Raw genomic sequence first — 24934 nt, 5'->3', positions numbered from 1 at the left:
GTGGGGACAGAAAGAAAAGGGGGTGGTTTAACAGCATTTCTGAAAACACGCAACTCATAACATCACCAAAACTAATTATTACTCCTAAAGAAAAAGAAATCGTGTCCTTGGTTAAGGTGAGCCCACCCAATGGGTGTGCCCTCTCTACAGGGTAGAGTAGATGCTGGACTTAGGATAGAAAGTCAGCCAAGAGACTTCCAACTTTTCAGCCCATGGCTGACTCAAAGCAACTACAAAGATTATGGCTTCCACTCGTAAAGAATCTGGGGGCGGGGTATGAGACAGGAGTCTACAGTTCTCGAAATTATGTGTTCAAGACTATGAAGACTATGCACACCTCGGTTTCAGAGGTGAGGCCAAATGTGTCATGCAAATATCTGATGTGCGCTGTGGTTCCTGACTGTGAAACTGCCGAGCCTACGGCAGCATCCTCTCCCTTTCTGGACTGGTTTCATTGTGTCCTCTCTGTCTTCCCCACAGAGGCGCTGTCGTCAAGGCCCGAGATAAGTACCGGCACCCCGAGTGCTTCGTGTGTGCTGACTGTAACCTCAACCTCAAGCAGAAGGGCTACTTCTTCGTGGAGGGGGAGCTATACTGTGAGACCCATGCGAGAGCCCGTACGAGACCCCCAGAAGGCTACGACACCGTCACTCTGTACCCCAAAGCCTAAGTCCTTTGCAGACGAAAACACGCATGCTCGCACCCACGCACACTTACACTGGCCCATGACTTGGATGGCTTTAGCAGGAGCGCGAACACTCACCTCCCAACCTGAAGTCACGGCTTTTAGGCATGTATCTTATTGTGTAGTGAGGGCAAGAAATGGGAAGACAAAAGCCCACCTCGTGACAAAACCAGTATTATCTGCGATTTGCAATTCTTTATCTTTGGGGACAGCAATGGTGACCTTTAAAGCAATAATGTTTCAACCTTAGGCGCCACAATTTCCATCGGCTATACCACCATTGGATATGTCAACACCTGGATATTTGGGGAAGTCAAGTTGTTTTTCCTTCAGAATTGCTTTTGATAATTGTAGTAAGAAATGACAAATAGCAATCTTGTATTCTAACAAAATCCGCAGGTGTCTGTGTCTGTTTTTTCCTAGCGTGCTGGTCAGGAAGCCACTTCCGGGATTTCTCTGTTTTGTAGGCAAATAGCTGTGCCACTGGACAACACAAACACAATAGATACGGGAAGCATGTTTTTTTAATTCCCAGTGAGGCAGTAATGGGTGGGGTCATCGCTTCAGCAGGAGAACCCGCTCCTGTCTTAGCGTGCAAACAGACAAGTATTATAAGAAGCCCGTGTCCTTGTCCGTTTTTATACTTCAGTCCTTTGTGTATATGGGAGGGGCCGGAATGTGTTTGTGAGGCAGGGAGTAAGGGGGAGCAGGGTCCTGTGCAAGAATGACCATGTTTGTGGAGGCCAGCGATCAACCTTCATGTCATTCCTCGGGAGCCGTCAATGTTGGGTTTTGAGACCAGATCTCTCCCGGGGACTCGGGGCGTGCTGGTTTGGCTAGGATGGGCTATCAGCCACCCAGGGATCGGCCCTCCTCTGCATCGCCAGGTGACCTGACAAGTACCTGTCAGCAACCCTGCCTTTTTAACAGTGCTGAGGATCCAACTTTGCCCTTCACGCTTGGTAGGCAAGCACTTCACTGACTGAAGAACTTCCTCGACTCCCTTGTTTCTCATGAGCCCTAAGTTTCTGCTGATGGGCGGAGCATTGAAATTTTCTAGTTTAGGGTAATTCAATACGTTTCCCATTATACATTTTTTTTTTGGCTTGGGCTCTTTTAATCTTTTAGGTTTATTTTATTGTATGTATGTGCATATTTTCTGTGCGAGTATGTATGTGGGCCACATGCATGCAGGATACCTCCAGAAGTCAGAAGAAAGGGATGGGTCCCCTGGCACCGGAGTTAAGGGAGGTTATGAGCCGCTATGGAGGTGCTAGGAGCTCAACTTGGTCTCTGCAAGAATGCCAAGTGCTCCTAACTACTGAACCCGTCTCCAGCACACAGCACGGGCTCTTTTGATTGAAATGTCTTGTTCACATAAACATCCAGTAAAATGGGAAGCTCAAGGTCTGTCAGGGTTGTTTCCCTCTCTCTCTCTCTCTCTCTCTCTCTCTCTCTCTCTCTCTCTCTCTCTCTCTCTCTGTCTCTGTCTTAGCAGAGCCCTCTTCTGTAACCCAGGATGACACATCTTGTGGCGGGAGCACCTGGAGAAGGCGGGCACTGCTGCCCTGCTAGGACTCTCGCTGGTCCCCACTGCCGATCTCCATGTCTTTGCTGAGAACTTGCTCTTGGCATAGTTCAGCCCAGGCCTTAGCCTTGTCTCTTCTGTCACCTCCAAAACTCTCAGCTCAGTCTTCCAAGGAGTCTTGAATTCAGACATGAGCTCTGGCTGGCATCTGGCCCGGGCAGTCTGCCTTGGAAGTCCTGCTGAGACTCACCTCCTCAGTCACCTAAGCTAGCCCCACAGCAAAGTCCTTGGCTTGTACCTCTCACCTACTTTCCTTGCCAGGGATGCCGGGACAGTTCTGAATCTGTTCCTTTAAAGGTCACCCAGCGGGGAAGCAGTGAGATAGGACAATGGGGACCTGGGGACCATCTCGGGTAGTCTGCCTGTCATGGTGTCACTCGGCCGTGCCTACCTGCTGGCGCTGCTGCTTGTCAACCCGGAGCATGTGTCGACCTCCTATCGTGTCCAGTATGAGACCCTTAACTGTCTCCGACCCTGATTTCTCCAAGAAAATGCCTGCCCGGCTGCCATAGGCATTTGAGATTGTAACCTCTGCAGTAAAGCATGCTTGTTACTATTAAAATCAGCTCTTGTAGAGATCTAGGGTGTGAGTGGATGTGAAATGCATTTCACTTTTGATCAAGGGTTATTTTTAAGAATTTGTCCTGGAAAACAAAGTTTGGGAAGGCGGAAAGTAAGTGCATGGTAACTGACTTAGAAAGTCTGGGAAAATTAAAACCAAAAACGGCAACTGAGAAAATAGAAAGACAAGTGAATTGAATTTGCAGACTCTTGAAAAGTATGAGAATTGAAAAGACCAGGCACCCCAAGGCCAGAGGTTAAAGGTGGGGCCATAAAAAGAGAAATAAATGGAATTTATTTAAGCCACACGTAAAGGCAAGGGACACAGCTCGGTTGGTGCAGTCTTTACCTCCCAAACACAGAGAGTTGATCCTCAGCTTTAAATAACCCAAGTGTGTGGTGTACATCTGTAATCCTACCTCTCAGGAGGTTCAGAAGTTCAAGGTCATCCTCAGCTACTTGACACTTTCAGGACTGGGTAACAGGGCACTGTTTCAAACCACAAACAACATGGAAGTATTAAGTGCCTACACCCTTACTGAGCCCTATAAGCTCACACCCCTCCAGTGAGACAGTGAGCCTCGCACAGAAGGGAAGCGGAGCACTGCTGAACCAGAAAAGTAAGCACAGGGCATGGCTGCATGCTTGACTGGGCATAGAAGAAACCAAGGCTGGATGGCTCATGAGGAATCGTCAGACATCAGTGTACACTATGTTTGGGACATGAGATAGTATTTCCCAAGCTGGGCATGGGGACAGACATCTGTAATCCCAGCATGTGGGACTGAGACAGAAAGATTATCTAGAGATCGAAGGCTAGCCTGGGCTACCCATTGAGGCCTTGTCTCAATTAGTCAGTCAGTCAATAAACACAGAAATGACATTGGTTTTTAAATTATAGTTCAGATATTGCAAAAGAGTAGAGCACACTCTGTTTAATATGTCCATACTCAAGTTTAATAAGGAACTTGTTATTATAGTAAAATATGATAGTGCCTGTAAAATCTAAAATTACAGAAAGATATGGGCTGTAATTAGATAATTTAGATTATATGATTAAGGCTTCTGAGCCATGCTCCAAAACTACACATTCATTATTTAGAATAAACACTATTCTTCAAACAAATCAATCTAAAGTTTTTAATATGTAGAAGAATTAAATAGAATTAATAAAAAGAAATGAACGCCATATGAAAACTATTTTAAAATGTGTAAAGTAAGATATAAAAATATCAATGATAAAAATTTAAAATTTTTAAAAGTATTTTCTTGAACATTCTAATTATTATTTTTATGTGGATGGGGTAATTTGTCTGCATGTATGTCTGTGCACCACATGAGTACACAGTGCCCACGGAAGCCAGAAACAGTTGGACTCCCAGGAACCTGAAGTTACCATTGGTTGTGAATCACCATGCGAGTCCTGGGATACAAACCTGGGTCCTCCTGAAGAGCAGCCAATACTCATAAACACTGAGCCGTTTCTCCAGCTCCAAAAATGTTCTAAAGCAAATGAAAAGAGATATTCTCCTTATATAGTATTTTGTCCTTCAGCAATGAATTTACGCCAGAAATTCTATGTAGAAACTCATGTCATGAACAAAAGAAGGACAATTTTGGTTTAGCTCAGAGAATATATTCTCTTAGAGACAAATGAAAAGAAGGCTTGGACGTTGTTTAGATTTACAAGCTGTAAAAGCCGAAATACTTGAAGACGCTGTCCATACTAGCTTGTACTTTTGTGGGTAGTAAGTAGAAGAGCTGAGAGCAGATTGGTGTCTCCCACGAGCAGCCTACTTGTCTCTACATATGGTAAAATTTCTCAGTTGCCCAACCTGAGAACACCGAGGGAAGCAGATGCTTTGGGTCTTTTTATTAACGACTCTAGCTACAAATGTTTGCCATGGGGCTGGAAATAGGACTAAGTGTCTCGTTCTTACAGAGGACCCAAGTTCAATCCCCAGCACCCACATCAGGCAGCTCACAACCACTTGTAACTCTAGCTCCAGGGAATGCCTCCAACCATAGGCAAAGGAACATAGACATACACACATAAATAGTAGTAAAAATAATTGTTTAAAAAAAGCACAAATATTTGACATGTTGTCCTTTGAACCAGTCTGATTTCAGCCCTAGGAGAAGTTGCTTTTTGTAACTATCATTTTATTATTCTTTCATCATGGCCAAAACCTCTTTTATTTATGCTATACGTTGATTCAGATAAGAAAAGAATGTTGAGGAAAGAATGAAGGGATGAAAAGAGTTCAAGAAAGCAAGTACCACCTGCCCGGCATCACTGTTTCACATTTACGTTCTCAGAGCTCTGATCGCTGTGGGGGCCACATCAGTAAACGGTCCCTGGGCACTGAGAAGCAGGAAGTGCTGGTGACCAGCCGGTGCAAGTCATTTTACTGTTCCCGTCTCTTTGCAGATCTTCAAAACTCCCGAGAGCGCTTCCTGTGAGTGACTTGTGAAGCCAAGAACCTTGAAGATGGGCTACTTTATCATAATTATTTTTCAGATTAGGTGAAAAACATCAACCGTTTTTATTTGATTACTTGACGTACAATCAAACATAAAATCAGGGACCACTGAGATGGCTCATCGGGTCAAGGTACTTGCCGCCAAGCCTGGTGACCGGAGTCAGATGCCTGAAGCCCCCAGAGTAGGAGAGCTAACTCCTGAAATTTGTCCTCTGACCTTCAGAGTCTCAGTGTGGCACATGCATAGCAATGTACACACACAGAGAGACTCATGCACACATACAGACACACGCACACAGACACGCACACATACAGACACATGCACACATACAGACACACGCACACATACAGACACGCACACATACAGACACGCACACATACAGACACACGCACACATACAGACACACGCACACATACAGACACACGCACACATACAGACACACGCACACATACAGACACACGCACACATACAGACACACGCACACATACAGACACACGCACACATACAGACACACGCACACATACAGACACACGCACACATACAGACACGCACACATACAGACACGCACACATACAGACACACGCACACATACAGACACACGCACACATACAGACACACGCACACAATACAGACACGCACACATACAGACACACGCACACATACAGACACACGCACACATACAGACACACGCACACATACAGACACGCACACATACAGACACACGCACACATACAGACACATGCACACATACAGACACACGCACACATACAGACACACGCACACATACAGACACATGCACACAGTACAGACACGCACACACACAGACACACGCACACATATAAAATAAGTGTTTTTTTAAAAAAATCAAAAATTAGATATTAACATTAACTTTTCAAATAACTTAGAACTTCGGCTAACTACACAGAGTATGTCTAAGAACATGTCTCCTTTTCTCTAAGAGTGAGATACGACAAGCATTTTAAGTTACCAAAAACCACAATTCTACAATCGCTATTCAGAGAGTAATAATATCTTATCAAGCCATAGTTACTATCCTCACCATAAGAAGCACCTGGTACACAAATATTTTAAATTCAGAGCATATGAAATACTTGCTGGGCATGATGTTGTGCCCACCTTTGATCTCAGAACTTGGCAGGCAGAGGCAGGCAGATCTCTGAGCTTGAGGCCAGTCTAGTCTACAGAGTCCTAGACCAGTCAAAGAGTGAGATGCTGGAGCTGGGCGGTGGTGGCGCACGCCTTTAATCCCGGCACTCCGGAGGCAGAGGCTGGTAGATCTCTGTAAGTTCGAGGCCAGCCTGGTCTACAAGAGCTAGTTCCAGGACAGGCTCTGAAGCTACAGAGAAACCCTGTCTCGAAAAACCAAATAAAATGGAAAGAAAGAGTAAGATGCTGTCCCCCACCCCTAAAAAAAGTTTATATGAAATAAGAGTCAGCAAGATGGCCCAGTGGGTAAAGATTTTTGCCATACGAGCCTGGAGACCTGAGTTCAGTCCCCAGGACCCATGAAATGTTCTTCATTTATTTTTTTTTTACTGTATTTTACTGTGGTAAAGTATACATGGCATAAAAAATCATCATTTTTAATTTAATGGCCTCATTAAAAGGTAAGGAGAATACTGAATCTATAAAGTTGCCCTCTGTCACACATACATGCATGCACACTCACATACACACATGCCTAATAATAATAATAATAAATGTTTTTAAATATTATATAAAATGAAAATTACTTATTTTAAAATGAAAATTACTCCATTCTACCTTTTAGAGAAAGTCAAGCAAAGTTTACCGAGAAATAAAGTAGCTCCATCCTGTAGCTGAGAGAGGCCTTGCTGTGGAGTTTCCCTCCATTCTTTTATTCCGTCCATTATTTACCTAGCAAAGAAGTCCACAGGTGTTCTATTTCTACAGCAAGAGTACAACTATGGCGTGAGTTTAAGGACTAACTTTCTCTAGGCCAAGCTCACCTTCCACACCACTTTATGAAGAACGCAAGGTGAAGAGCGAGAGTGTGTAAGGGTCTCCTACCAGTATAGTCATCAGTGCGTGCATCCCAGCGCCTCAGTAGCCCCTGAACATCTGCAAACACCGCCACAAGCAGCTATCTGCACTGGGCACAGCTATGCCACCGAGGTTCCTTCAGGGCGGCTGGACCCTCCTCTCCTTGCAGCTGTGAGAGTTGCTAAAGCCGCTGAACCTTCTAGAACACCACCTCCTGCTCCAAGCCCCTCCTCCTCACGAGAGTTTATATAACAAAGTCATGCAACAGAGACGCATTAGTCTCTACTTCCTGATCCGCACATTCGTCATCTCTGCTGCTCTGCCTCCCGCCAGAGCGCCCTTTGCTCTCTGGGGGCAGAAGGATGTTCTGATAACTTTCACTTCAGCATCATTTGTCAAATGATACTTCGATCAGTAAAGAATTCTAGAAGAGCAATTTTATTGTTTTACTGCTTTTTATTGTGGCAAAGTATATATGACATAAAAATCATCATTTTTAATTTAATGGCTTCAAACTTCAAAAGCAATCATCACAGATAGTCAGTCACTTCCAGAATGTTTTTCTCATCCTTGAGCGAATACCGTGTACACCTTAAATACAGTAACTCTCAGTTCCCCACTTCAGTGCCTGGCAACTTTCATTGTGCACTGTGACCCCGTGAATGAAGCATTCTGGACACCCCTTTGTAAGCGAAATTGTGCAATATCTGTCTCTTTGTTCCTGGTTCCCTTCACTTTTGCATAGTATTTTCAAAGATCATCTGTGTTGTAGCATGGAAGACAATTCCATTTCCTTTTAAAGGTAAATAATACCCCATTGTATAAGTCATACCTTATTTTGTTTACCCCTAATCTGTCTCTTGGGGAGTCCTATAAGTTGCTCTTACTTTTTGTTGTTTGTGACTTTAAATAGCTAATGTCACTACAGGCATGTGTATGTCAGTGGCAGTTATTTTATTTTGGCACCTTTATTTTCAAAGATTATATTGGTGATGACGATTAAATTATAATTAATGACTGTAAAGCAATGCAAACATAAAACAGGAGGGAAAATGGCGCCAACCATAACCACATACATAACCTTGTTGACACAAAGAGAGCCACGGGCCTTTTGCTGCCTGTATACTTTAATTGTGTATATGATCTTAATCACTGCTCTATTGCTGTGAAATTTTTAACCCTATGAATTTTATTCTAAATCTCACCGTTTCTTTCTTTCCACTGGGTTGCCTTATATTAATGCCACTATTAAGCTAAAGCCGTGTTTGTTCTCTTTGTAATAAAAAATCATTTCATCCGTAAGTGAAGTGCTAGGGGAAATAGTGTGGAATAATACAATTATTAAGCATTGGTATTGAGAAATGAGATTAGTGTTGTCATGGAAAGAACTCTGGGTCGGGACTTGGATTCTAACTGCTGCTCTGCCTTTTGCCTTGACCTTTCTCATCTGCGTAATGGGAGAGGAAGGCTGAGTGATGCTGGAGGCCCCGCTATTTCACTCCATCACTCAATGTCCTGATATTGTCTTTGTCATTCCGACTGGCCTGGCCTTGAGAATGTGGTAAGGTTCTTGATTCAGTTTAGATGTTTCTTTCTGATCCATACTCACAAACACCACCTCTGGCTTATGCCATGGTTCGTGGTAGAAGCCAAACAAGGAGCATGACTTTGTTGTTTAAAATGCATCAGCTCCATTGAATGTACGCAAGAATGGCCCATTTATATAGCAAGAGGATTCTGCTATTTTAACTAGGATGCTGCAGAGTGAACTGAGGCAGGAGATTTCCATCAGACTCTACAAGACTTAGCATATCACTAAGGAGATGAGGGGTTGAGATCTGGGAGATGAGTGAAGGACACCCCACGACAGGGATGACTTGTCTCTGTGTGCACTTGCACAAATCAGTGCCTCTTCACCCCCAGGCAACTTCACAGACAGAATCTGATGCTGTGGGACTATGGTCTGTACCCTGTCAATTATATTTTAATAAAACACTGATTGGCTAGTAGTCAGGCGGGAAGCATATGCAGGACAACCAGGCAGGAAGTAGAGGTGGGGTGAGGAGAACTCTGGGAAGAGGAAAGTTCTTTCTGCAATCTTGACCCAGCCTCAGAAGAAGCAAGATGTGACTGCCTCGCTGAATAAGGTACCGAGCCACATGGCTATCATAGACAAGAATAATGGGCTAATATAAGTTGTAAGAGTTAATAAGATGTCTGAGCTACTAGGCCAATGAGTATATAATTAATGTAGACCTCTGTGTGATTCTTTGGGACTTAACAACTGTGGGAACTGGGCAGGACAGAAAATCTCAGTCAACAATCTGCCTGATCCGAGTACCTCCTTACAGAGAAAGTGTCTTCACTATTGCATGTGCCTCCATCATCTTTACCAAATGGACAAAGCACCACCTGTTCAACCCAGTTCCCAACACAAATCATACCTGTGATTCTGTTACTTGTGTCTCTTTCCAGCTCAGTGTACCGACTCAGTCTCTTGTCTGTGGTTCTTCTTCTTACCATATGGACATGTTCACACCCTTCACTCATCAAAAGCATCTCTGCTTCCCTAACACCTGTGCATCTCCAAGATCTTGGTGTCTCTCCAACGGTCCCCTTAGCATACCAAACTTTCTGTAGTTAACCTGACTCAATGCACCCAGTCCTGCTTACTTTCCTCTAAACAAGGCCTCTTCAAAGCAGCAGTTACCTGCCTAAAAGCCAGCGCTTGTTCCCATCCTTTGTGAAACATGGCATTCCATCTCTCAATAGACAGAGTCAGGTTGAAATTAACGCTGCCAGCACCTTAACGTAGACTGGGTGTAGAGATGTTTTGACCTGGATCAAGCTTTGAGCTGTAGACACTATTTCTGTGATCCACTGAAGACTTCTTAAGTTGACGTCATGAGGTTCCCTTCTCCATCTAAACGCAAGCCTGAGGAACAGCCCTCATATTGGTACATCCTCGGGGCGAGATGGCAAGTATCGCGCTCTGTAGAAGATTCCATCGACGCATAGTGATAGCCCCGTAATCCCAGGTTTAAAAAAAGATCTTGTAAAGCTGAAAACCCCAGACGTCTTGCAGTCTGGTCAGAAGTGGCTAAGAATAGATCCGAGGAGCTTGTTTTTGTGCCGTGCTCCTAAGTTCATTCCAAATGCTTGAAATGACAGCTGTTGATCTGCAGGGAAAAGCAGACTTTTCTGAAAGGAAAATTGGAAGATTTTGAAGTATTGCAACTCTCAATTTTTAAAAACTCATTTTTTAAAAAAAATGGTAATGTAGATTTTAATTCTATCTTATAGGAATGGACTTCACGATAGGAAAAAAAAAGCCAGGCTTTTTATAGGATGGTTGGAGAAATGGTCCAAGTACTGAAAACATGCTGACAAAATACACTTTGCTGTCTGCGTGATGTGAGGCTGAATTCAATAGAGATATCATCACTGACCAGCACAGGAAGATTTGAGGACTAATACAAGTAATATTAGCAACAGAATAAATTCCATTATTAACTATTAAATAGCATAAGAAACACTTACCCATACAGAAAATTGTAAGTCAATTGGGAAACCAAAAGTTTATGAAGAATGGAATATTACATAAGTCAAAGTATTTTAACAAACTATTTCTTAGTTGAAAGGGAACAAAGGTTAACTCTTTTTCCAGCGGAGACTAGTGAGTCATCTAATGAACGCCAACACTGATGGAGCCGACGACAGTGCTTGCCACCTGATGGAAGGCTGTGGCGACAAACAGCCATTCTTTCACCCCGACAGGGCGCATGACCTGAATCCACCCACTAGAAAACATCCACCAAAGACACAGAAACATTTTACAGAATTCTAAAATGTTAAGGCCTTAGAAGTTCAAGATAAACCAAACTGGTCAGGCTGAGCTTTCGTAAGCAAACACATCATTGCCGTTAAATGTAATGCAGGCTCTTGGGCTGGGACCTGTGTCTACCCAATGCATTATTTCTAGAACCTCAGTGAGACCTGAGGACTCCAGGGTGATTATGCATCAGTATTAATCTCTGAATATTAATGGCTGTACTGTGCTTCTTATCAGTGTTCTAATAAGATGCACACCCGGGAGAGATGGGATGGGAAGTTGGCAATTCACTCTTGAGACAGTCAGTTGGTGCAGAACTTACTGCACAAGCATAAGGACTTGGGTTTGATGCCCAGCACCCGCATGCCAGTGACCACATGCATCGCGGCTCCCTGGGGCTCACTGGCCTACCAGGATAGGCTGCTTGTGAGTGCCAGCTTCCGTGAAAGGCGGCTTCAAAAACCTAAGGTGGAGCTCAATAAAGAAAAATATACAACAAAGACCTCTGACTTCCACAGTTATGTACACACGCATGTGCACATACCTGCCTGCACACACAAACACGCCAACACATGCATGTGTGTACACTGTACACAAATACACAAAATTAATTAAATAAGTGTTTAAAAGTTAAAATAAACCTTCCTTACTTGGAAGGCATTTCCCTGATAGAGTAATTGATTGAGAAGTTTCCTTAAAACGAAAGAAGGTTTCTGTTGAGTTTAGAACCCAGATTAATTGTAGGCGCCTATAATTTGTGTTTTATAGTCTCTGCCACCCGTTTTGACTTGGTTGTGACATGAAAATCTTCATTAATTTCACTTATCCTAATCCTCCACAAATACTGCACATAAATTAGAGTTGTCACGAAATATTTCATTGTCACCACATTATAGCATTAGATGAACTGTATTATTTATTTTCTTTAGAATAGTAGTTTAAGAGACATATTAGATGGAAAAATTCAAATTTATTAAAGCTATTCACCATGCCTCAAAAACACTGCCAAGTCTGATAAGAGACCATTGCTTTACAAAAGAAATTTTAGCTAGTGAAAATTTAATTACCATGCTTGAAAGTATTGAATTACCTTCCTTGTAAGTAAATCATGTATAATTTATTTTAGGTAGTGAAATAGCATATCATAGTGGCTGTCGGTTTCTACTCATTGTGATTTAAAATTCAATTCTCGATGACTGTGTATTCTACCTGAAATAGACTGTGTATTCTACCTTGATTTTGCAAGACAAGTCATATGTGCTTATTGAAAACTTCGACTTAAGAACTGGGCTTTCCAACCAGTCAGTTAAGCAAGCTCTGCTTCCCACGGCAACATCCGCCTTTTACAAGTGGCTCATCAAGCGCACGGGAAAATCAGTGTACTTTGACAAATGAAAACCAATCAAGTTCTCCTCCACAACAGCTCAAGGAAAAGGGTGGGGATGGGCGCGGCTTCCTGATCACTCCGTTACTAGGCAACGGGATGCTGCGGCTTGAAGCGGCGGAGCTGAATGCTTGGGGCAAGACAGTTGATAGAGAGGTCTTAGGCAACAAAAATGAGCCCCGGTAAGAGCGATCCAGGAGGCTGTCCTCGAGAGGGGAGCTGTGGGAAGTGGAGGATAGTGGAGCTACACCCGGGTTCCCTTCACCCCCAAGCCACTGGAGTTTCCCAGTTGGATCTGGAGTGTGGATCTTCCTATCACACATCCCCCTACCCAGAGAAAGCACCCAACTGCCCCCTAGCTACAACCTCCAACCCTGCTACAGAGTCAGAGTCTCTACCTGACCCCAGCGCGCCCTCCGGTGGCCGCCCAGGGTGTGGGCGACCGGAATCTCTTTCCTGCTTCCTCGCCTTCCCAGGCTACCTTCCAGCTCCTCGCCAAAAGCTGTGCTCGGTTCTGTTCCAGAAAAGCATCTTGAGGAAGAGGATGAAGTTGACTCCGTTCTCCTGTCAGCATCCAAGATCCTGAATTACTCTGAGGGGGTGAAAGAGTGTGGGGTCAGTGAACCAGGTAAACTCTCTGGGTGGGAAAGAAAAAAAGCTGAGGTTTTGCTGTTTTATTTTGGTTTGGTTTGATTTGATTTCAGTTTCGGACAGACATTAGAAGATGCATTAGTTTTATATCAAAATCTTAGAATCCAAATAGAAACAGTTTCCAATAAACCAAGAATTAAATGTGCAAAATAGCCAGAGGAATCTAAGCAATGACGTTGGGATCTCACTTCCTTCAGAAGAGTCCAAGATGACAACGCCCCTCTCACATGGGTCTGGTTCACAGTGGAACATCAAGAGAAGAAACCAGAGTTCATAGTAAGGTGGCTTTTATACGAATGTGTAGGATCCCTGCTGCAGGATCCCCATGATGGGTAGGACCCCGTGTGAAGCATTTGGTAAGATGAGAGAAATGGCGGATCAGAAGCCTGAGCTTGAGACAGGGTTTCTTTCTGCACCTTGGTCAATTCAGGACCTTCACAAGGCCTGGGCAGGGACCCTGAGAGAAGCCGCCAGAGAGATCACACCTCAATTGTTAGAAATCAACTTGATTCAAGATGATAACCATGTAGGAGGACAGAGTCAGCAATCCTGCATTCCTCCATCACCAACCATGAAGATCTGTACTCTTCCCTGAGCACCCAGGAAAGGGACAGAGGATGAGACAAAAGACCACCACAATTTGGACATTAAATTGGCCCAGTACTTAGCTCTGAGATCACCAAGGGCCAGAAAGGATGGAGCTGCCTCAATACAGCAAGGGTTGTAGCGGGAGAGTAGGGAGAAACTTGGTAACTCTGGGCAATGATTTGGGGTTCCATTCTGAACAAAATTGGCAGTACTGAAAAGGTCTGAGCAGGCCCCTTCCATGCTGACTAGAATTATTTTGATGAATGCATATTCTTTGAGTATTTTACTGTGGGTCAGGCTAAGGGTTATAACAAATCAGCTACATGCTTAGAGTTACATGTCACAACATGTTATAAAGTCAGGAATCCATGTCCAGGCAGCCTGATTCCATAGTTGAGTCCTAACTTGCATGACAAAGTGTAGTTGGTTTTCTTTTCACTCTTTGCTTTTTGGAGGCCTACCACCCAGCTCCCAAATAAATTCATGGAGTCTTATTCTTACTTATCAATGCCCAGCCTGAGTTTGGCTTATTTCAGACCAGCTTTTCTTAACTTAAATTATCCCACCTACCTTTTGTCTCCGGGCTTCTATCTTTCTCTGTTCTATATACCTTTCTTTACTTCTTACTTCGTGGCTGGCTGTGTCGCTGTGTGGCTGACCCCTGACATCCTCTCTCCTTCTCCTTTAATGCTCCTCTTCTTTGCCCTTCCTGATTATTTTCTCTGCCTGCCAGCCCCACATCCCTCTTCTGCCTGGCTATTGGTCGTTCTGCTCTTTATTAGACCAATCAGTTGTTTTAGGTAGGCAAAGTAACACAGCTTCACAGAGTTAAACAAATACAACAGAAAAGAACGCAACGCATCTTTGCATCATTAAACAAATATTCCACAGCATAAACAAATGTAGCACATCTTAAACTAATATTGTGCAACAGTGAGGTGTGCTCTCACTCATGGGGCTTCCACAGAACTCACTAGCACTGTCACAGCCAAGCTAATGTTTGCCCTTGAAAACCATTCTATGTCGCTCTTTAAAAATTGCCTTGTTCTCTTTCTTTAATCACAGGTACACACGTAACACTTTTTGCACATATTCAATATGACAGAATTTTCTGCAGGCTTGAGAACAAACTCCTCTTGTCTTTATTATAAAAAGGTCATCCCGTTGACAATTAAGTCATTTTTTAAAATTTCAACACTTAAATATAAAACAGAAAATGAAAGCTGAGTATAAATACCATTTCTTACATTCTCAACAGATAATAAACTTCTTCAAGGGCAGAGCCATATCCTCCACTCCCTTTCAGGGCCTCCCAATATCATACATCTAGCAAAGACTTAGGAAATGCTGAAATGTGGTTCTGTGTTGACCTCTATGGGTCTCTGGTTATTCCCCTCTAATTCAAGAATCATACAGGTCCATGTGGCTATTGGAGCACTATTGAATTGTAAAAATATCTTTCCTTAGGAACAAGATACACCCAAAGACTCATAAGAAAAACAAAAAGTTCTATTATTACCCTTAAAAATAAGTGAGTCCAATTTCCTCCCTACTTACTGCCTGCACTAGATCATCAGAACGCTGCTGAAGAAAAAACTCATTTTTGAGTCATATTGTGCCTCTAAGGCAAGCCGCTTAATGCTATTTGGGGCATTTGCTTTATTGTCAAAATAAATCCTTTTTAAAATGCTCTCTCCCAAGATAATTATCTCATTTCCCACCCACACTCTCTCAACTCATGGCATCATCTTACAGTATATGAAAAAAAATTCCCTCATCCTTATCCTTCACATTTACCAAGCTTCCTTCCTCCCATTTCAGGGGAAGAATTGCTCCTGCCCAATCAACGACTTGTTCATCTAGATCCCACATCCAGAGTCCTTCTGCCACGGCCTCCCTCCTTCTATGGAATCACTCCTTCTTGATATTTTTCAGCCAGCAAGCATGTTAGACTGTCCAATAGCTAGAATAAATATTGAGTTAAAAATAAATCCCCTTGGGCTGGCGAGATGGCCTGGCAGGTGATGGGCTTGCTGCCATGCTTACCAATTTGAGCTCAGTTCTCGGGTAGGAGGAGAAAAGCAACTTCCACAGTTTGTTCTCTGACCTTCACGTGCACCTCTTGGCTTGTGAGCATGTGCACACACACTAAGTAAGTAATACATCACACTAAGTAAGTAAATATAATTTTCAAAATGCTTCTTGTCCACATGTCTTCTAGTGTGAACCCTATCTACTATAATCCCTTTTCCATGGCACAGTAAAATTTCGAAAAAGTTAACCATACTTGGGGGCTGCAAATCTTCGTATCACATTCTCACTGAAAGCCATTTTTACCAGTGCTTCATTAAGCTCTCCCCCAAAACTGCCTTTATCTAGGATGGCAGCCACACCCACATCACCCATCAGTGTTCAGCCCGTAAATGACATATCCAATGGGGTACTTGACGTTTCTCATAGACAACTTAAAGTATCTTAAAGAGGTTGGTTTTTTTCTCTCTCTCTCTCTTAAAATATGAACAAAGGCTTTCAGCATCCTTCCCAAAAAGTTCCCCACCTGTGCCGGTTTCCACCCTGGTCCTGGATCTACAGCCCCAGGGAACAGATGACTGTGGATCAGGAAAGGATGTCATAAGAAATCATCTACAGAGGTTAGACAGGTGGCTCAGCAACTAAGAGCACTTGCTTCTCTTCTGGAGGACCCATGGGTGCTATTCCCAACACCCACATGGTGACTCAATTATCTATAACTCAAACTCAGGAAATCTAATGCCTTCCTCTGACCTGGGGTACCAACCATACATACGGTGCACAGACATCTATGCAGAAAAAATGTCCAGACACATAGAAAGGTTTCAAAAACAAGCCATCTACACTATGTCAAAGAAAACAACAATTCTAAACAGAATGGACACATTGAAATAGATATTTGTGTGATGAGAAACTATGCAATTATATTGTGGTCAAAAATATAGAAGAGTAACGTATATAAATTTCATTGTTCTTTCTTAAGAACCTATTATTTACTGTTCTACTTTCATCTATTCAATTTACTAAATATTATATATATATATATAATGTAAACACAACACTATTGTTTATTTTGTTTTTCTTTTTTCTTTTTTTCTTTTTTTTTTTTTTTTTTGGTTTTTCGAGACAGAGTTTCTCTGTAGCTTTGGAGCCTGTCCTGGAACTCGCGCTGTAGACCAGGCTGGCCTCGAACTCACAGAGATCCACCTGCCTCTGCCTCTCGAGTTCTGGGGTTAAAGGTGTGCGTCACCACTGCCCGGCTAACACTATTGTTTAAAAGAGAGCTTTGTGGGAACTGTGGCTACAGAACAGAATGTGTGATTCATAAAACTCCACTGCAGAACTAATCTTAGTAGCAAAGACAAAGAGTAGAAAATTAGTATGTGGCAAAGAAAATTTTCTCATCTTTCTTGGCAAGGAGTAAGTCAACTAAGAACACAGTGGAAATATATGTTTTCAAGTTATTAATATTTTTCTCGGTATATTTTAGTACATTGTCATTTTGAGTGGCATATACTAAGTATATATATATGTATTTATGGGATACATTGAAATCTTTAATTACATGTATATGATGTAATGATTATTTTAAGAAAATTGATGTATCTGACCCATCAGATGTTTATCATCTTTTGCTGTGAACATTTAGATTCTTCCAGCTGTTAAGAAATAATCAATTCTTATCAATTATAACCATCCCCTATTAGCCACGCTCTCTGTTTCTCATACACTTTCCCAGTCTTTGGTAACCAGCAATCATTTCTCCACTCCTATGAGATGCCCTTTTACTTTCTACTTTATATGTGTGAAAACTACATGTGTACAGATATGCATGCAGGCAAAATGCCCATACACATAAATTTTAAAGTATAAAATTTCGTTTTCTTCCAAGATTGTATAAGAGGTCCTCTTTCTCCATATCCTCCCTATTCTAATGACATTCGTGCTTGTGTGTGTGTGTGTGTGTGTGTGTGTGTGTGTGTGTGAGTGTGTGTATACACAAAGAGAGCTGAAGGGCTGTCTAAAATTGGCTCTGGATGGCAGGCTTCTATATGACATCATTGGTTTTTGGTTTGTTTTGTTTTTTCATAGCCACTATGAATACACTAGAACAAGTTAGAGTCTAAACTCTTCGGAATGCTTTCCCACCTTGGTCTCAGCTTCCCAAGAGAGGCAGAAATAAGCAGTATGCAGGTAGGCTTCTCTAGCCCTTCTGTCCTCTGATTAAAGGCAGAATTCTTGAGTTGACCACACATCTCCAGGTTCTGAACTAATATTGCGTTGTTAGTGATGAGGACCAAAATGGCAAAGGGGATGTCTGCACTTGACAACCAGCTTCTGTGTCTCTGATGGAACACTAATTAATCCAAAAGAGAGGATTCGGAGGCCTCTTTGAGGACCTACTCTGAGGACTGATGCTGTCAGTCTAGGAGGACGTTCGGTCATAATTCTCATTTCATCAGCAAACTAGAACACTTTGGCTTCTTAATTTAAAAGCGTTTTAAAGCAAGCAAGTTACCTGCCACGTGGATGAGTGTACATAGTCTCTCCTCTGTTGCCCATCTACAAACAGCCTCCGGGAAGGTGCCAAGCCTGTGACGTCACTGTCTATCACCCTAAGGAGCCTGAGGACTTCTGTTCCCTATGTGTTGATTTTAGAGTGTCCGAGGGAAACAGAATAGTCAACTGCTGAGCCAAAACCTAAGAGAACAAGATCAACTTCGGCACTAGCTACCGCCCCAGTCTTCGCCCCGCCCCCACCCTGTTCCCGCAGCAGGTCTCTCTCGCCAACCAGCATAGATCAGTGGACTGAGCCACGTGCTCTTCTTGGGCTGTAGCGGCAAGACCCCATGTTGAGGGGACAGAGAGACGGGAATGGGTTTGTCGAGACTGATGCGGCGTCACAGGACACAGTCATCATAAAGGAGTAAAGGATATCCACTGTAATGGAGAAGGGTCTTCCCACAACAGGAGTCAAGGTAGATGCACGCCTTGAGGACACGGCCATTGATGGGGAAGTATTCCTATTTTTACATGGTGAAGGGCCAAAGGAATGCACACAAACCTCCTTCCCCAGGAGAAAGCGCAGATTGTTCTTGACAGAACTTTGCCCGAGAGCACGGCCCATCCTGCACATCCAGCTCATGTCCACGACTCAGGGAGATCACTGCGCGCAATTTCACAAAAATCAAGACCTATACAGTCCATTTACCAAAGGCCTTCCACAGCATCAGGATTATTAATGGTTGTGAGTTTTGGTTTTGGTTTCTAAACAAAAAGAGTGAAGTCTGTAGCTCAGAAGCAGTTATTTGAGAAAGAACTAATTTGGGCTGCTGAGGCGGTTCAGTGGGTACGGATGCTTGCTACCAAGCCTGACAAGCTGAGTTCCATCCTCAGGACCCATGTGGTAGAAGGAAAAACTGTCTACTGAAAGTTTGCTTCTGAACCCCACACACAAAGCCACGTGTGCACCAATCCTCCCATGCCATGGTGCAATCGTAGGGGCCAGAGGACAAGCTTGCGGAGGGAGTGTCCACCTTCCATCCTTCCATGGGTTCCAGAATCAAACTCAGACAGGCAGGTTTGAGCAGCAAGCACTCACTCATCTCCCTGTCCCCACAGGTAGATGTCCTTAAATTTAATGTTTGACTAAGAATACAGGAGTATCCTTCTCATCCTCTCCATCTCGTTATCTGAGTTGAGAGAGTGCTTCTCACAGCAGCTCCTGCGAAATAAGAAGCTTGGCATGAAACGATGTGTGTTCTTTGTTTTGCTCCTTAGGCTATAGCTGCATATCAGAACCAGAAAATCAAATCCAGCCACAGTCAGCCCTGAAAGTGAGTGTTTCGTTTACTTATGTGAAAACCCTCCCGAAACAAACACTGAACCTTCCACACTAGCCTCACAAAAACCTCCATGAACATGCTCAGAGTCAGCCACACAGCTAGAGTCAGCCGACTCAGGGGATACTGTTTGGAAACCAAGCCACACTGGGGGATGTTTTTTCAATCGTAGCAGTTGCAGACCGTGTGTGGCCCCCTGAGAGTGTCCTTCTGACCCTTTGCTAAATCTCTTATAGGTCCTCCAGCATCAGCTGCAGTCGTTTCAAGCGCTGCGGATGCAGACTCTACAGAACGTCAGCATGGTATGATTGCTGTAGTCCCTACATAAGAAATCTCCTAGTTTAAGGTACCAGCCCGTCTACTAAGCTCATCAGTCGCCAGTTGCTAGGTGGATGCCGAGTTCGATGTATCAGAAGTGGGCATGTATTTCAGGCTCGAAATTTGTTTGGAGTAAACTACATCCTCCCGTATTTTTGGATGTGAGGCAGAAAGAAAAGGCATTCATGTTTAAAGTGCTACCTAGGACAGACATGGCTCAGTTGTTGAGGGTTTGCCTAACATGTGCAGAGTCTTGGGTTTGATCCTGACACTGCAAATACATACATGCATATACATACATACACACACATACATACATGCACAGTCTGCAAATAGAGACTCTAAAATTTAAACTCACAGTAAAAGTGGCTCTGGAGGAAAGTGTCCTCTATCACCTGTGTTACTGAAGATCCTAAGAGCAGCTCTTAGAACAGCCACTTCTGGTGACATGATTCCTATTATCAAGACTCTGGCCATCAGGCACAAATCTCAGCCACACCTTGGTCTGCTTTCCAGGACAGTGGACTGTCCAATGCCACATCTTGGTAAAGGGGTTGGAAAGAACTCCAAATCTTTGTCCTTCTAAGCTCAAATCGGGAGAAGGAGAGAGAGAGGTAAAGGAAGAGAAAGGGGAGGGAGAGGATTCACTTCACTTTCATAATAGGTTATACTAAGGTCCCTTGCTCTGATTCTGAGTGCCACCGACTGGTTCAGAAGCAATTCTTGACCATCACTCTCTAGAGAGAGACTCGGTGCTGAGTCACAGACCCAGCCTTGCAGCTAAAGGCAGAACTGGTGCCATCATCAAAAGCATACAGCCCTCACCTGGAGAAATTAGAGAGATCAGAACAGAGGATGCATGTCAGAACAGAGGATGCATGTCAGGCACACCAGACACAACACGTCCTCACTGAAGTCCTGGCATCAACTGTGACTCGGTGTCCTTGTACTGAAAACAACCGCATGGAAGTGGACAACCAAGCTCTGCCCCGGTGACAGACGCGTTCTGTCTTGAGGATGGGTGTCCAAGATTTATTATTTATTCCACAGTGCGAAAAAGTAACTCCTCTAAAATTATTTAAACATAGATCATAAAATTTTACTGCTTTACCAAGTACTTATTTCTGCATTTTTTTCTTAAAAGTCCTTTAATGACAGATATTGCAATGGCCAAGAACTTTTTCCGGGCAGGACAGGAAAGGGTGTCTTTCAGCTGTGTGCTCCTGTAAATAGACAAGCTCCCAGATCTGAATTCAAATTCTAACATTCTCCATTTGTCTTTCGAAGGTACAGTCTGAAATCAGCGAAATATTGAACAAAAGTATTGTTGAAGTAGAAACCCCACAACTGAACTCAGAAAAAACTGTAGTATTCAGCATGCACCCTGAAAGGGATTTGGTATGTTTTTCCTTTAAAAGAAATCATTCCTCTCTCAGTATTTAAAAATTATCCCTACAAGTGATTGTCTTCATCTTTCCATTCTCTCTTTCCTCGTAGGAACAATGGATAGTCAGAGGTGAAAATAAGGAAATATCTGTTCTGAAAAATTTAAAAGAAGTGTGTTTATCTCTGTACTCTAGAATTTGAGAATTTCTTTTGGGACGGTCTGAAAGGCATCTTCCTTCATCTAAAAAAATTATTTTTTGCTTCTTATGCCCTGGCAACACTGAAGCATGCATAGGCAGCCCGTATAGGACAGTTCTGTTGGACTTATCCATATTGGGTTTCATGGTCTAAATTGATGAGGATGACTGAGCAGTCCCTTCTTCAAGAGGGTACCAGATCTCATTACAGATGGTGAGAGCCACCATGTGGTTGTTGGGAATCGAACTCAGGACCTTTGGAAGAGCAGACAGTGCTCTTGACTGCTGAGCCTAAATGCTGAAAATTCCAAAGTAAATTCAAGGCACTTTGGGTGGCCTACCTGTTCAGAGGGGACTAACAAACCAGGACTGAATTGTGTAGAAAAGCTCCAAACTAGAGTGGCCAATATTATCCGTGTTAGCTAGGAAATCACTTTTCCAAGACACTTGCCGTTCTAAAGTCACCCTGTCAAGACCAGGAATGAAAGCAAAAGCAAACAAAGAGCCCAGCAGGAGAAGCGCTTGCTTTCCCTGAGTACCCATGTGACCTTCCTCCCTAGGATATGAAGCTTGATGCATTTGTTACATTTCTACATCTGAAATTAAGAGGTTGGACCTCTAAGGGAGGCAGGGCAATTATAAAGCACTCTGTGAAGGCCAGAGTTGTGGATCTCAGGATAGTTGGTGCTATTTTGTTCCTGCCCAGCTAGAAAGATGGGGACACATGCACATACAATCTTCTTTAATTGGTAGATAAGATACTTAATTTGGTTGTACACATAAATCTTCCCTAAACTTTATCTTAATTTCTTGTCCACATAGCAAGGAACAATGTATTTATAGTATACTATATCTATAGTATATAATTTCTAATTTATATACTATATATAATATATATAAATAATTTTCATATTATTTATAAAATAATATAATAAATAAATATTATAATATTATAATATATAAATAAATATAATAAATAAATATATTTATTATAGTATATAATAAATAAATTATATATATAATTTATATATAAATAATTCTAATTTATAGTATAGTATTTCTATTGCCGCTAGCCTAATGAGAAGCAAGAAGAAATGCTTTCTATCAAGAAAAGTCATTTTGAGGACCCTAAGACTCTTCATTCATTGGAAGAAAACGTTAGTAGTCATAACGGCAGCAGTATCTCTCAAAGCATAAATATTCCACCCCAGATACAGGTCAAAGACATGTTACCTCTGGAGAGCCTGAGAACTGCTGCACATAACTCACCTCCCACCAAAGCACTGGGCGCTTCGGACCAGCCTGACACCGTGAAGACTCTCAGTCTTCATCAGTTTCTACCGCCCATTCCCCAGACTGTGCCGCCTCCTACTGCGCCTATGACTCTGGATAAATCCGCGATCACTGTGCCTTTTCTGAAGCATGAATTTTCTGAGAACCTAGATGATATCTGTCACTCCATTAAACAGATGAAAGAAGAGCTTCAAAAGTCAAACGACAGGGAGCTGGCGCTTACAAATGAACTTCACACTTTCCGGGCGGATGCAAATATGCAAAGTCACGTTAAATACGAGCTGCTTCCCATTCATAGTTCAAAGCTTAACTTTATTCAGGAAGCAAATGTGGAAGGTAACCTAAGCGAAGACCTCAAGTCAAAGAGAATTTCTGAATTAGAAGCTTTAGTGAGTAAATTACTCCCAGTCAGGGAAACCGTGTCAAAATTGCATTTAAATTTCTGTAGGAAATGTAAAAAATTATCTAGAAGTGAAATATGCCGGGCGAAAAGGAATGAGAAGAGTAAAGACATCCCTATCACCAGCAAGAATATTATGGATTTAAAATTCCACTCCCGAGCTCCAAGACACACGCTGTCATTCCTTGATCCGGTGAAACAGGAAACGAAGGACAAAGAAAAAGAACCACTTGCAGTAAACCAAGGAGCGATAACGTTTGAAACCGAGAAGACACCCAAAGCCACCTGCGTCACTGAGCAGTGCGCTGCCAAGATTCATTACCTACAGAATTACCTAAAAGAATCCATGCAGAACCAGAAAAAGGTGACAGAACTGGAGAATGAAAACCTGGCCCTTCGGACCAAAATGAAGCCCCTCATCTTCACCACGCAATCGCTGATACAGAGGGTTGAAACCTACGAGAAGCAGCTGCGGTCTCTGGTTGCAGAAAAGAGCGCCCTCCAGGCCAAGTTAGCTAAAGCGGCGGAAGAAAACCACGACTGCCTCCGGGAACTGAAGAAAATCGTCAGCACGTACAACGTCCTCCAAGGTCAACACAAAATGCTAGAGGAAAAAAATTGTCAACTTTCCCTGGAAAAGCAACAGATGACAGAAACAGTGGATCACTTCAAGAGTAGGGACCACAAGTCCCAAAATGACGTGGCCGTTCTCAAAAACGAAAACAATAGAATGAATATAGAAATAGAAGCGATGAAAACGAATATGCTGTTGCTACAAGACGAAAGAGAAATGCTAGAAAAAAACATGTACCAACTTCTGAAAGACAAAGGCGCGCTGGAGAGCGACCTGAAGGAGAGCAAGCTCGAGATGCTACAGCTCAAGGAGAAAGAGAGGCTGGCGGAAGCCGAACAGCAGTCTCTTCTGCACATACTCGAAGCGGCTAAAACCGAGAAACTGAATCTCGAGGCAACATTACAAGAATCGGCTTCTGCCAGGCAGACGCTGGAAAGAGAACTGGAGGCCTTTCAAACCTACCAGTCGGCGGCGGAAGAGACTCTCCGGGAAGAAATCAAAAGCGCCAAATCGGAGACCAGCATTTACAAAAACAACTTGGCGGAGATCAGCAAGGAGTGTGAGATGTTATCCAAAATGGTCATGGAGATCAAGACGGACAACCAGATCCTGAAGGAAGAGCTTAAGAAACACAGCCAAGAGAGCACCAAGTTTGAAAACAGCATCAGCCGGCTCACTGAAGACAAGGTGCTTTTGGAGAACTACGCGCGGAGCGTAGAAAACGAGAGGGACACGTTGGAATTTGAGATGCGGAATCTTCAGCGAGAGTATCTGAGTCTAAGCGACAGAGTCTCCAGTCACAACAACAGCAGCCCCTCAAAGTCAGCTTCTATTTCAAGAAGAGAGAAATTCTACTTTGACAACTATGCTGCCTATGAAGACGCCGCCAGTCCTAGGAGTAGGCATTTGGCTCCCGATTTGAAAGGTGTGTGCCTTCTGACAGATAAGTAAGCACCTCTGAGGTTCTTTCCAGCAGCGGCTGGAGAGATGGCTCAGCAGTTGAGGGCATTGCAGGGGATTCGGTGACCTCATGCAGACATACCTGCAGGCTAAACACTTATGTATTTAAAACAAAAGACTCTTTTTAGGTTATTG

General features: G+C 43.1%; 2 protein-coding genes and 1 long non-coding RNA gene across 7 annotated transcripts in view; 2 read left to right on the top strand and 1 right to left on the bottom strand.

The window, feature by feature from the left end:
- The window catches only part of Pdlim3 (PDZ and LIM domain 3), a 32824-nt gene extending 31747 nt beyond the window's left edge, over positions 1 to 1077 (top strand). The window contains 1 exon segment of the mRNA XM_087900704.1: positions 481 to 1077. Coding sequence (XP_087756830.1) covers positions 481 to 670 — 190 coding nt within the window. The 3' untranslated portion in view covers positions 671 to 1077.
- A 6702-nt stretch (positions 1078 to 7779) lies between these two features.
- On the bottom strand, positions 7780 to 23739 carry LOC125413926 (uncharacterized). Its single transcript, XR_007236091.3, has 3 exons — positions 23600 to 23739; positions 13041 to 13151; positions 7780 to 10544 (listed from the first exon to the last, which is right to left on the bottom strand). It is a non-coding gene; the product is annotated as an uncharacterized LOC125413926 (long non-coding RNA).
- The window catches only part of Ccdc110 (coiled-coil domain containing 110), a 33178-nt gene continuing 20873 nt past the window's right edge, over positions 12630 to 24934 (top strand). For 3 of the 5 annotated variants that reach the window (XM_085680265.2, XM_085680267.2, XM_048455620.3), the window contains exons 1-6: positions 12630 to 12741; positions 13036 to 13187; positions 19610 to 19665; positions 19908 to 19973; positions 21277 to 21387; positions 22646 to 24764. In XM_085680265.2, the coding sequence (XP_085536391.2) occupies positions 12659 to 12741; positions 13036 to 13187; positions 19610 to 19665; positions 19908 to 19973; positions 21277 to 21387; positions 22646 to 24764 (2587 nt within the window). In that variant the 5' untranslated portion in view covers positions 12630 to 12658. Of the gene's footprint in view, positions 12742 to 13035; positions 13188 to 19609; positions 19666 to 19907; positions 19974 to 21276; positions 21388 to 22645; positions 24765 to 24934 lie in introns of those variants that run through there. The other 2 variants (XM_085680266.2, XM_085680268.2) reach the window with 2 other exon arrangements.

Source organism: Myodes glareolus, chromosome 23, assembly GCF_982192425.1.
Source record: "Myodes glareolus chromosome 23, mMyoGla1.1, whole genome shotgun sequence".
Taxonomy (NCBI): Eukaryota; Metazoa; Chordata; class Mammalia; order Rodentia; family Cricetidae; genus Myodes; species Myodes glareolus.
The sequence above is the reverse complement of the archived record's forward strand: the minus strand, read 5'-3'. Positions and strand labels throughout refer to the sequence as shown.